The sequence below is a fragment of the Budorcas taxicolor genome, chromosome 2 (assembly GCF_023091745.1).
Source record: "Budorcas taxicolor isolate Tak-1 chromosome 2, Takin1.1, whole genome shotgun sequence".
Lineage (NCBI taxonomy): Eukaryota > Metazoa > Chordata > Mammalia > Artiodactyla > Bovidae > Budorcas > Budorcas taxicolor.
Window position 1 is genome coordinate 107,285,134 of NC_068911.1, and position 13,154 is coordinate 107,298,287.

The 13,154-nt window shown below is 42.8% G+C and overlaps 1 protein-coding gene across 1 annotated transcript in view; it reads right to left on the reverse strand.

The window, feature by feature from the left end:
* MGAT5 (alpha-1,6-mannosylglycoprotein 6-beta-N-acetylglucosaminyltransferase) overlaps nt 1-13,154 on the reverse strand; it is a 232,726-nt gene that overhangs the window by 149,436 nt on the left and 70,136 nt on the right. The window contains exons 3-5 of the mRNA XM_052663956.1: nt 9,265-9,341; nt 8,301-8,390; nt 5,952-6,020 (exon numbers count right to left, since the gene is read on the reverse strand). Of these exons, the coding sequence (XP_052519916.1) occupies nt 5,952-6,020; nt 8,301-8,390; nt 9,265-9,341 (236 nt within the window). The remainder of the gene's footprint in view (nt 1-5,951; nt 6,021-8,300; nt 8,391-9,264; nt 9,342-13,154) is intronic.

The window sequence follows — 13,154 nt, forward strand, 5'->3', positions numbered from 1 at the left end:
GACAAAAAAGCTATCAACTACTTAAAAAAATGCTTTAAATAGTCATTCATTCAATAAATATAAATTTATTGTAAATAAATTACTCCTGTAAACAAAACAGACAAAAATCTCTCTGGAGATGACTTTTCATATACTTTTTCTTAATGCTGGATGTTGATGGTCACCCCAAGACCTTTGCACTGACTGTTCCCCCCACCTGTTAAATACTTGTGTCAGACTTCTGAACCTCTTCCTCTCTCACCTCCTTCAATACGGTGCTCACACATCCTCCTCCCACATTTTTCAGTAGGGCATTTTCTGAACATGCTATCTAAAACTGACACCATCATTCCTCATGAGCATTTTGAGTTCCACCTCAGTTTTATTTCTCTCCACAGCTCTACTGTAATCTGAAATATATATATTTTACTTTTTGTTGACTGTCCCCTCCTATAAAACATAACCTGAAGAAGTGTTTGCCTTTTGGCTCACTGTCATATGCCCAGCATCCAGAAAATCCCAGTAGCAATGAATTACCCTGGTACCCAGACTATGGATTGTCTTATTTCCCAGTAAGAGGAACCAAGGGGACTCACAGAAAACACCCAGGGTTATGTCAAAAGGCCTCAGAAGACAATATGCATTGGCTCCCACTGGTCAAAGAAGGAGGAATATGAGAACTAGCAAGAAAATAATTGGAATGGATCAAACATATCAAATATAGTTCGGTCAAAGCCTTGATTGAAACAAGGTGCTGATTGAAACAACAAGCATTAAAACAAGCAAGCAAACAAACAAACTACTGGTCACCAGTGGAAGATGGTAGGAAATCAACAGAGAAATCAAGGTTTCCTTTATGAACTGTTCCTCAGGGTAACCAAATACCAGATGAGGACTCACTTCTCTATAAAGAGTATTCGTGATATATTAAGAACGAATCCTGATGAATCCAGGCAGTAATTTTCGATGGCTGCTGATATCACAGAAAGAGAAAGAGCTAGGCATTTATGTGTCTCCTGCTAGAAGCATTTAATACCATCCATGAAACAATTTTGAAAAAAAATATTAAGCCTGACTCTGATCAAGCCTCAGATCTACTATCAATTTACAGGAAATACAAGGGTTGGGGAAGCAGGTTATCCAACAACATGGGGATATGGTCATAAAAACTCAGCGTACAACAAACTCTTCTAAGAGTACAGAGTACAACAACAGCTTCTAAGGCAAGTAAAGTTTCATCAGTGAAAAGCTACAAGGGGCACCAGCAGTTGTTATTTATGGTCATTGCTTGAAACTCCATTCAAATAAATAAACTTCAGGTTACAAAATGGTCTACAAAATGTGAATAGTAATCTGATATTTGAAGATATTATGGAATTCTGTGATTTTAAAAACATGTAATAGTTTTAAAAAAGAGCCTCTTTTAAAGGTATGTAGTGAAACATTCACAGATGATGCGATTCAGGGGATTTGCTTCAAAATAACCATCTGGGAGAGGTGTCAGTGAATGAGATTGGCCACAAATTGGCACTTATTGAATCTGTGTCACAGACACAGAATTTCCTTATATCTGTTTCTTTTACACAGGTTTGACATTTTCCACATTAAAAAAAGTTTAAAACATAAAACTTTACAAATGTCTTCTTGGTATATAATATGAATGATCAGAGACAATGTTTAAAAGTTTGTAAAAACACAAATTGGAGATGACTGCATCAAAGCCCCACTCTGCCACATGTTTCCAAAGAGCAAACAGGTAATGGTTTGGGGTTTGGCAAGTCCCTTTTAATTTCTGGAAGGTGGAGCTCAGAGTAAGAAATCTCAGTCTAAATGTTGTAGTTTGTGAAAATAATAATTTTTAAAAAGAAGCAAAAAAAGATATTAAACTAAATGCCGTAGTATGTGAAGCTGACAAACAGGAGTGGTTATGAAAGAAGGAACTTAGAAGATAGAGGTGGAGGGAAACTGAGAGGTCATTTAAGCTGACGACAAACATTGTTCAGTAAAATCAGGATTGTTTTAAAAAAGTGGTTTCTAAAGATGTCTTAGGATTCAGGTAATAAGAGCCACAAAAACACACAGATAAAGAAGATAAAAGTAAAGGCTGAATTCAAGAACGGAAAAGAACAAGATCATAAATCTGTCACTTCCCGTGTTGCCAAAAAATATTATCTCACAGAAAGAGAATTTCCTGTGTCAAATGGCCAAATATTTAAAAGGTGTGTGTGGGTAATCTCAGGCAACAGTCTAGAGGTATTTTTAAAGTACTCCCTGCCCTGTCCCAAAATGTTAGTTATATTTTCTCATTCAGGTTTTCTCCTGCAACCTGAACAGTCAATTCTTCACCGTGGCCCACTTTGACAAATTAGTCTGTGCGACACCATTTCCAAGATATCTTTAGCAGCCAACATAGTCCATAAATCCAAATCATTGTACTGGTTATTAGGATTTCATTTCATGCTCACATTCACAAACATTTAAGCTTTCAACCTTTGCTGTTGGGCATTAATCTTGGCATTAATCAACGGATTAACTGCGCTGAATTTAAACTCAAGGTTAATAGCACGCTCAGCCAATATTAGTTTTACATATTGCCAAGGGAGAACAGGAAGACATGGAGACCTTTATGCCTGTTGTTTCTGAAACATAAGAAACAGACTGATGAGTAAGGCATGAAATTGCTTCTTTTGTTCCTTTATGAGGGACTCACACATACAGGTGGGTGTGCACACAGACACAGACATACACAGTCACTCACTCAACCAGGTCAAATCGGCATTTGAAGCAACAGCTTGTACACATCCTAAGATCTAGCAATCAATCACTGAGCAATCGAATGGCAATATAAGTCCTTAAAAAAATAGTACAAATTAAGAAGTCTAGCAGGGTATGATGGTTGCTAGTTGCTACAATAATTGTGTAGACAGCAAAAATGTATGGGCATCAAATATATAAGCACCATCTATCAATATAATATCAATAGGGGTAAAGACATTTATTTTCAATTGTGTAAAAGCTGACAGCAGTAAAAGGCTCTGCAGAGGGCTAAGTTAATAATACCTGAAACAATGACATTCAGAGTAATTACTTGATAGGCTACTGTCTCTAACGGGAGTAGTTACATGGCTCACAAAAACAGATATAGAAAATGAACTGCCCGATGATCTGGAAATGCAAGGCTGGTTAACGGACATGAATCATTCATTTGCTCCCACCTGAGTACTTGGTTTTCACGAGTTGTATCTTCAGGAGAATTGGTGCTGTTTTGGTGGGAGAGGGGGCTAGTAAAGTATTAAAATTATGAGTATTTGAAAACTAGCAATGAAGACTGATTAATGGAAACCAGCTAACTTAGAGCTGTATTTCAAACACAGGTGGATTTGAGAATAAAACTGAAAGCAAAGGCAATGATGACAAATGACTCCATTTGAGTTCAGCTTTCATTTGACGTGAAAGGGCAACAGTAATGGTGAGTGCAGAAATACTAAGCAACTAAACCTCTTAGAGCCTCTAAGATGCAGCTCTCCGAGCTGGGGAGAGGCTGAAACGGCACTGTGCATTTGAGGTGTCAGGTACACACGGGGCTCAGTCATGCTTCATTCTTCTCTTTCTGCCTGCCACCCAAGAAGGGCAATGCTGAGACTTTCAGCACCACACCCAGGCCCTAATTCAGTGTCAGACACATTACAAGCATCTGTGGGGATAATGAAGGATAAACACTGATGGCTTTACCTTCTGAGAGTCCCCGTAAGAGGCTGGTAGACTACTAGTTGGTGAGGGGAAGATTAGAAGTTTCGGGAGAAGAAAAATGCAGGGAGAGTGCTGTCTTCTAAGACTGGTTTGAATCTAAACACCTCGATTCAACTAGTGACTGACTATGGGAGATTTTGCTCCATGTCCTCTTTCATATTCGTCAAAGCTCTGAAGTTAAACGTACATGGAAACGAGAACTGGCCCTTCTTCAGTTTTTGTTGTTGTTCAGTTCCTAAGTCAAGTCTGACTCTGTGCAGCCCCATGGACTGCAGCACACCAGGTTCCCCTGTCCTTCACTACCTCCCAGAGTTCACTCAGATTCATGGCCATTGAGTCGGTGATGCTAATCATCTCATCCCCTGCCCTTCAATAAGGATTAAGAAAAGAATCAAAGTCACCAGTGTATTCACTGATGAAGTAAAAAAATCAGATGAAAATGTCTGTCAATCACCTTCCCAACTGCAAGAGTAAGCTGGCATACGATACAGGTTAAATGAAGTAACAAAAGAAGGAAAGTGTGAAGAAAGCAAGAGGGAAAAAAAAATAGACAAACACAGCACCACAAAGCCATAGATGTTGTCCAGGATTTACAGACTACTAGAACAGAATTAACAGGGTTTAGGAAACATCTCTAATAATTTCATTTTAACAATGGCAAAAGGTGCACTGCGGCTCCACACATCCGGTTCATGATTTTAATATGAACAAGCATCACATCCTGAGAAAGGAAGCCAAGGAGAACTATATTCTTCTATACTACTAGAAGTCTAGGGATCTAGAATTAAATGAGATCAGTGAATGAGAACCAGAAATTCATTCTAATTCTGAAAGGAAATCAAGGTCCCCATAGAAAATGTCCCGGGCTATATGACACTCCACAACTGTACTCAAATAATGGGAACATCAAAAATCTATCATGCACAGACATAGAAAGCAAACTTATGGTTACCATAGGGGAAAGGTGTATGTGGGGGACAGATAAATTAGGAATTTGGGAGTAACACACACACACTATTTTATATATAAAATAGATAAACCACAAGGACCTACTATATATCACAGAGAATTATACTCAACATGTTGTAATTATATAGGAAAAGGGGGCTTCCCAGCTGGCGCTAGCGGTAAAGAAACCACCTGCCAGCGCAGGAGGCGTAAGAGATGCAGGTTCGATCCCTGGGTCGGGAAGACCCCCTGGAGGAGGGTGTGGTACCCACTCCAGCACTCTTGCCTGGAGCATCCCATGGACAGAGGAGCCTGGTGGGCTACAGTCCATAGGGTCGCAAAGAGTCGGTCACAACTGAAGCACCTTAGCACGTATTAGGGAAAAGAATTTGAAAAAGAATATATATATATTTCATATACACACACACACATAGACCTGAAACTAAGACAACATTGTAAGTCAGCCACAGTTCAATAAAAAAACTAAATACCCTCCACGAAAGTAAAGTAAAAAAAAAAAACTTATCATGAAAGCATCAGTTAAAATAATTATCATTTATCAGGCTCTACTCTAAGCATGGTCCCATATAGACTCAGGAATCCTCAAGGTAGGATTCTTTAAAAATAAAATTAAAACTTTTATATTATAAAGGAAGAACCCGAGGCACAAAGAGAGCAACTTTTCCAAGAGCACAGAGTTTAGCAAGCATCAGAAACAGAAGCTGAAGTCAGGAGTGAGGCTCTAAGACAGTATTGACTACTGAAAGGCTCATATTGATTACATTTCTTCTCTTATAGGGTACCTATTAAGATGCTTTGAAAAAAGAAAAAAAATTTGCTTTACGTGCCAGAGTTTCAAGATAATTTTCACATTAAAATTTTGAAGAAGTTCCTAGTTGTTTCCCAGGACCCCTTCCTGGCTCAATTTACCTGGACCCATGCTTTCCCTTCTATTAGACTTTAAAGATAATGAATGCATAGCATGGTGCCAAGCAAATGAATTCTCAGTAACTGTTGACAATCAATGAACAGAACAGATGTTCAATAAGTGCTCACTGAACTGAGTTCAGTGGAACAAAAAGAAAAGTCTGATCATTTGCATAATAAAAGAATAGAATAGGTAGAAAGGGCAAACAAAGCACCATTCCACGTCCAGGAAGGAGGAGAAAACGGCTAAAGGTTCTGAAACAAGACACCCAGGCTCCGGTGTCCAGTCTACAGAATCCATCACATCTTCATGCAGCCCAGCCTATCCCACACTCCTCTCAATTTACGTCCACAGAAGTTCCCTCTTCTCTCATCTCAGCTACATCCTCCCTTCCCTTCTGGTAGTGGTAGGGGGGCTGTTTCAGAGGAAGGGAACCAGGTCATACGTAATCGCAGTCCTCTTCATCTGAACCATCCTCCCGCACCTCCCCAGCTCTGGCTCAGGAAATGAAGACCCAGGCTGGAGCGGGCACCTCAAATCCTCTTCCTCTCCCTTCACTTCAGCAGTCCTGCCCAAGATGCAAACTGTTAGGAAGGTGTGGAATTAGCTCAGTTTGTCAATCAGGGAGCCCAGCCAGACGGTGGCTAAATTCTGTCAAACGGAAATGGGGAAAAAATGGGACTTTTTGCTCAGGGCAGGAAAGGTGCCTTCAGTTGACTTCTCACTGGAGTGAAGGTTCACCCATAGCCCCAGGTCTTACTCCCCTGGAGAAGAAAGTGGGGAGGCGGGCCCCAGGCTACCCAAGCGTGAAACACACTCAAGTACACGCCACAGAATTAACTTGTCAGCAGCCTGCTAATAAGGTACATCACACACCCAGCTCTCAGAGCTTTTTCATTTCCAAGAGGCATTTTGACTATCATTTACTCTGACGGTTCCCATGATGGCCCTGGGGTGGTCATGGAGCAACCTCATCCAAAAAAAAAAAAAAAAAAGTCTAACTCTTACAGAGGAAAGAGAAGGATGCCGAGAGGGACAAATCCCACAGATTCCAGGGCCACATGCCCTACAGCAATACTGGTTTGGCTTCCATCCCCTATCATCTTATGCCACAGGGGAGAGACACCTGAATCCCACAAGGAAAAGTATGGCAAAAACATTTCATTTAGCCTCAGAATGGAGGCATTCTCCTCTCTGCATGGCATCACCAGGGAGATGTTATTAAGTACTGGTTAAACAACAACAGTACCAAAACCAGGGGTGCAAATAAAAGAAGATGGAAGCCAAGAGCCTGCCAAGCGCACAACCCTAAAAATTAGCCAGCGTCCATTCCACAAGCTCTGAGGGCTACTGCTACTGCCCATAAGGGATGGGGGATAGAGCCAATGGAGTTTTCATTCCCTGCTCAGTTCTCTCCTGTAGCTGGCTCTGAATAAAGTCTTAACCCCACCCCACTCCATCAACCTTTCTAAAGGTGAAATGAATCACTGAAGCATGTAACAGATTCCATGTGGTCTGTAAAAATGCCCTGTGACTCTTAAAAAACAAGCTGCTATTTAAATTCAAGGGTACAAATGAAAATGAAGTTCAGATAAAAAGGTGGAAAAAAGGGAGAAAGTTAATAATTCAGTCTGTAAGTACAATAAATAGCTCACTCAGCCAAGAAGCATATGAAAAGATGCTGAATATCATTAATCAGTAAGGAAATATAACCAGTGATACAACGAGTGAGATACTCCCTCATACCCATTCACATGGCCATTAGAAAAGAAAAAAATAGAAAATAACAAGTGTTGGTAAGAATGTGGAGAAGTTAGAATCTTGTGCACTGTTGGTGGGAATGTAAATTGGCGCAGCTGCGATGGAAAATAGTCCGGTGGTTCCTCAAAACATTAAAAATAGAATTACCATATGATCCAGCAACTCTGTTTCTGGATATATACCCAAAAGAATTGAAATCAATCAGCGTCTCAAAGAGTTACATGTACACTCATGCTCACAGCAGTGCCATTCACAACTGATGAAAGCTGGGGGCAACCCAAGGGCCCACTGACAGATGAATGGGCAACAATATGCAGTCTGTATACATAATGGAATATTACTCAGTCTCAAAAAGGAAGGGCATTCTGACACCTGCTATAACATGGATGAACCTTGAGTACACTATGCTAAGTGCAATCAGCGGATCACAAAAGACACATACTGTATATTTCACTTATAGGAGGACTTGGAGTAATCAGAATCTGAGGCAGACACAGTAGAACGGTGGTTGCTGGGGCTGGAAGAAGGTGGAGGCTATGGAGTCACGGTTGGATAGGAACAGTTTCAGGTTGGCAAGACGAAGCGTTCTGGAGATGGATGGATGGTGGCGATGGTTACAGAGCAACATGAATGTACTTAATGGCACTGAACTGTACACTTTATGGTTAACCTGGTAAATTCTGTTACGTGTATTTTACTACATTTGTTTAAATTGGTTAAAAAAAAAATTAGTGAACTCAGACTATTTTTTCCTCAAGGGGGGGAAAGAATCATGCTACTTGGGGACAGAGGAGAGCAATGAAGAAGGAAATCATAAACTGTTCATGTAAAAACAATATACATTTTTAAGCTCTTCAAATTCCAGGCTCAGCTACGAAACAGACCAACTACACACATGGACTCCACCCCCCGAAAGACACATGAAGCCGCTCACCTCACTGAGGTAAATAAAAAAGGAGCAGGTGGACCCATCCACTCCGTATTCTGCGTAGCAGGGATCTGAGCGCCACATATTCTTCATCCACTGAAACGACCAGAGCAGGAAGAGCGCTGATGAGCAGCCATTCACTGAGCAGGCACGTCGGCCTAGAGGCCGTGAGATGGCTCCAGCAGCAAAGCCCAGGAGCACCGGTGGGAGGAATGTTTCCTCAAGGGCAAGTGCCTCACAGACCCTGGCATGAGAGTGCCCTCCTGGAGACCTACAGTTGCACCAGCCCCAGCATGGAGCCTGGAAAACAGCACGGGAATCAAGGCAGGGGCACAGTGCGTACTTGAGTCCCATATGGGAGCCATTTAAAACGCTCTGGGGTTTCTCTCGCCATCCTAAGCGATGTCTGAACAGAAACTTTCCTCTGAAAACCACTGAGCAGGGAGTGGTCTCCCCAAGGTTTGGCCACATAAATGCAGTGAAAAACAAACAAACGTTAAGAATCAAAGAGTGGCCAACAGCGTCTGGGCACTCAACTGCACAGGCAAATGTGACATTTAAATAACAAGCTGGAGACCTCACAGCTGAGGCCTGGGGACTTGGTAGAAGGGAGCTGGACACTAAATCACGGAAGCCCCTTGTCTTTGGCTCTTGAAGGATCACCCGCTGGAGGATGGGAAAGAGAGGGAACGCAATTTCAGACACAGCAGGTGCCTGCAATGGCCCAGCTCTTTCAGTCTGACCAGTTAGTCACTGTTGACTAACCCCATGGAGCTGGCATAAGCAGGGAATGGTTGTCATGGCCACAGCCCCAAACTGGCAGGGCTGATACACCCCTTAAATGACTTCCTTAAAGAGGGCTTGATCACCCATCTGCATCGCTGGGGAGGAGAAGAGAAGGGAGGGGAAGCCAGGGGCTGTCAGCGCAGGTCAAGGAGGAGGGAGTGAAAGGACATTGCTCTTTACTTACCTTGATTTTCCCCTCGCAATGGGGGTAGCCATCCATAGGAGGCAATACGCATTTTTCTTGAGCTCCATTAATGATATCTGAAAAAGAGGGAAAAGAACAAAGGATACCATCAAGTTTATGGCAGGTGAGGGGCAGAAAGAGAAACAGAAAAGAGAAGTCTATCCTGGGAGCCACATTGGCTCTGACCCCTCCAGCTGGTGACATGATGACTGGTCTGCAGTGAGGACTTAACCCAACCACAGCCAGTCTCCAGGGTGGTCGGAGGCCTGTGATGGGTGAGGCCAAGTTTGAAAGGAAGAGTCAGGCCAACCATAGTGATTACTTAGAAACTTGCAACTGTGAAACTGACAAAGCAAACAAGTGGGCGGGGGTGGGGGGGCGCAGGAAATGAAGCCAGGAGATTAGGAGGGTCCCTGGGTCAAGCCAGGCTGGGCCACGAGGACAAACTGAGGTCATGAGCAGCTTCAGGAACACGTGTGCTTGTCACTTACAGAACTGAAAACAGTGGTACAAATGAACTTATTTACAAAACAGAAATAGACTCACAGATATAGAAATCAAACTTACAGTTACCAAGGGGAAAGTGGGGGGTGTAGTAGAGGAATAACTTAGGAGTTTGGGATTAACAGGTACATACTACTATATATAAAATAAATAACAAAGTCTTACTGTTACAGCACAGGGAAATATATTCAATATTTTATAATAACCTGTAAGGGTAAGGAATATGAAAAATATATATATATATATAAAAAGGAGAAACCATTTTCCTGTATATCTGAAACTAACACGACACTGTAAATCAACTATACTACAATAAAACAAAACACACAAGTGCCTGAGCTGAGGCAGCCCAGGAGAGAGAGAGGTGAAGGTGTGCAGAGGTGCAAAAAGCCCCAAGATGCTTGTGCAAGGTACAACTTCTTATAGACCCGGTTCTTATATTTCCACCAAGATCTCCTTATTTTTCCAATCTTTTTCCCAATAAACTCCCTTTCTATCAGCAAGCTCAAGTGGACTCCTATTCCTTGTAACTACAGAATCAAAACTAAAAAGAATGCCCTCTAGAAGCTTACGGTTAAGTGACGGACAACAGACAAACTGGTCAACAACTGAACAGTAGCTTAAAAGGCCTTATATTAGGGAGGGGCCAGGGAAGGATGCTCATACCAGTCTCTAAGCATCAGAGAAGACTTCCTGCATCCAGAGACATCTCGGCTGAGATGTGAAGATGCAGGGGTGAGCCAGGTAGAGGGACATGGTAAAGATGGTGTTCAGCGAAACGTCCACATGTAGGACCTGATCTGATGAGAGTGAATGAGGGTGAGGTACTGAGATGCGAAGAGCTAACTCCACTGGAAAAGACCCTGATGCTGGGAAAGATTGAAGGCAAAAGGAGAAGGGGGTGGCAGAGGATGAGATGGTTAGATAGCATCACCCACTCCATGGACATGAAATCTGAGCAAACTCCAGGAGACAGTGAAGGACAGCGGAGCCCTGTGTGCTACAGTTCATGGGGTCACAGAGTCGGACACAACTTAGCAACTGAACAACAACAACTGAGAGTCAGGCAGGACCCAAACCAGAAAGGCCACAAAGACTCCAGCCTCTGTGCTAAGGGCATGGCTGGGTGGAGCACTAAAAAATTTTAAGGAGAAGTTAATTATGATCAGGTGTTTGTTTAGGAATGATCATTTCAGTTGGAAACTAGGACAATCCTAAACCTACATGCTTCTCTTCTGGGACCAACTATATTTTCCAGACATGCTTGGAAAATGTCCCCATTTCTCACTGCTGACCATTTTCAATTCAAAGTACTGGTCAGAAATTAGATCCCAAACTACAATGTCATTTGACAGTGGTATTTAAACAATGTTGATGGCTGTTAGGGCTAAAACAGAAGTTAGTGCAAAGAGGAATTTTAGTTGTAGCTGTTCCTTGAAATTCAGTTCATCTGAGAGTCTAAAACAGAAATCTCAGACCTCCTGATTGAGCCTTTTCAATGAGCATTCCACCTGCTAAGGATAACTAGAGCATAAAATCAGTATCTTCCTTATCATAGGTTGGAGGCTGTCAGTTAGTTGATAACATAAAAAACACTTAGCTTGTTGGAGTCTTTGTTTTCCCATCTGTAAAATCAGAATCACTGCACTTCTATTTCATGCAGGTCTTATTAAATAAGTTAACATTTGTAAAAAGCCTGGTTGGCACTCCTATCGGCTGGTATCAGAGACCATGGCAGGTGCTTAAGAGTTGGCATTTGCTGTATAATTCCACACAACTTTCAATCGCTCTATCCAGGAAAGCAGGGTTTCAAATGCACAGCTGCTTCTGGAAATGAATTCTCTTTGTTTTTAAAATAACCGCAGGCTTGAATGTTGGATCTCCCGAAAGTTCCCCTTCTGTCTCACTCGCACGGCGACTGCCAGCTCCAGTATCCTCAGACAGATGGGTTGCCTTACCAAGAAGAAAGATGCTTTCCAATGACTACTGCTCCGATGACTGATTCCAATTTTGCTCACATTCAACAAGCAAATAAGAGGCAGCACAGGTTCTGAGAAACTAAGCAGAGTCTAGAACTGCTAAAGTTTGGGGGTAACTGAACATTTAAGGGGATCCTTAGGGGTCAGTAGGCTTCCTAGGTGGTGCTGGTGGTAAAGACCCCCCTGCCAATGCATGAGACGTAAGAGACTCGGGTTCAGTCCCTGAGCCGGGAAGATCCCCTGGAGAAGGGCATGGCAACCCACTCCAGTATTCTTGCCTAGAGAATCCCATGGATAGAGGAGCCTGTTGGGCTGCAGTCCATAGAGTTGCAAAGAGTCGGAAAAGACTAGAGCGACTTATCATGCATGCATGCATTAGCGGTCAGTACCTCTCTTTTGTTACACACAATAGGTATTATTCTAGCTCTGGATGTTTGGAGCCAGAAGTTACTGCAACTAAATGAGTTGGAAGTATGCTTGTGTGGGGCAAAGAGAAACCGCCAGGTGATAAAATTAACCAGCAGGTTCATGAAGGGTGCAGGCAAAGCCTGGTTGCTGGCAGTGTGGGCCCACTTCATCTAAGCGTTTCAAGGGAAAAAACTACGTTATGCCAACTTATTCTGCAAAGGGCTAGACAATAAATATTTAAGGCTGGGCAGACCACATGGTCCCTGGGATGTAGCAATCACAACAGGGGAATGGAATGATGTGTGTGGCTGTGTTCCAATAAAACTTTATTTACAAAAACAGGTTCAGCCCCTGGTGTTTGCTATGCTATGAGAACCCCCAAAAGAGGATCCTCGCTTCTTCAAAGACCTGCTGAACTGACGTTTTAAAGGACATCTGCAGGTACTCTCCTGCCAGGTGTGCCCTTCCTCCATGCACTTAAAGCCCTTCCTCCTTTTTAAAGCCGAGTTGGAGCATCCATCCCCACCTGAAGAAAGCCGAGATCCTTCCTCCCTATCCCCATGTTCAATCAAGACTGAGTTAGGATTGAGGGCTGCCCCTTCAGCTCCTGGCCCTCCCATGGCAGTGAGCAATCCTATTCTCTTTTTTGCATCTGTCCACCCCCTTGCCTAGGACATGAGAGCATTGTGGGAAGGTTACGTCTTTCCGCTCCATCACCAGGCATTCAGCGAGTGCTGCTGGACTGAATGAACACTCACATGTTCTGCCTGACCGCACCCCCCCAACCCCCAACACCTGGCACTTTGCATCAAGAAGCAGGAGACTAAGCTGAGACCACAGTGTTTTTCACTCCTCTACCAAGTGGCAGTGTGTCAGCTCATCCACAGGCCTCCCCTGCATTTCCGTGATCTTAGGAGGGCTTTTTTCGCTATTTGTTACACAGCGATGGGTTTGAATAGATGGCGGCTTCCAAAAGTGCAGTTCAGCAGCTGAAGGCTC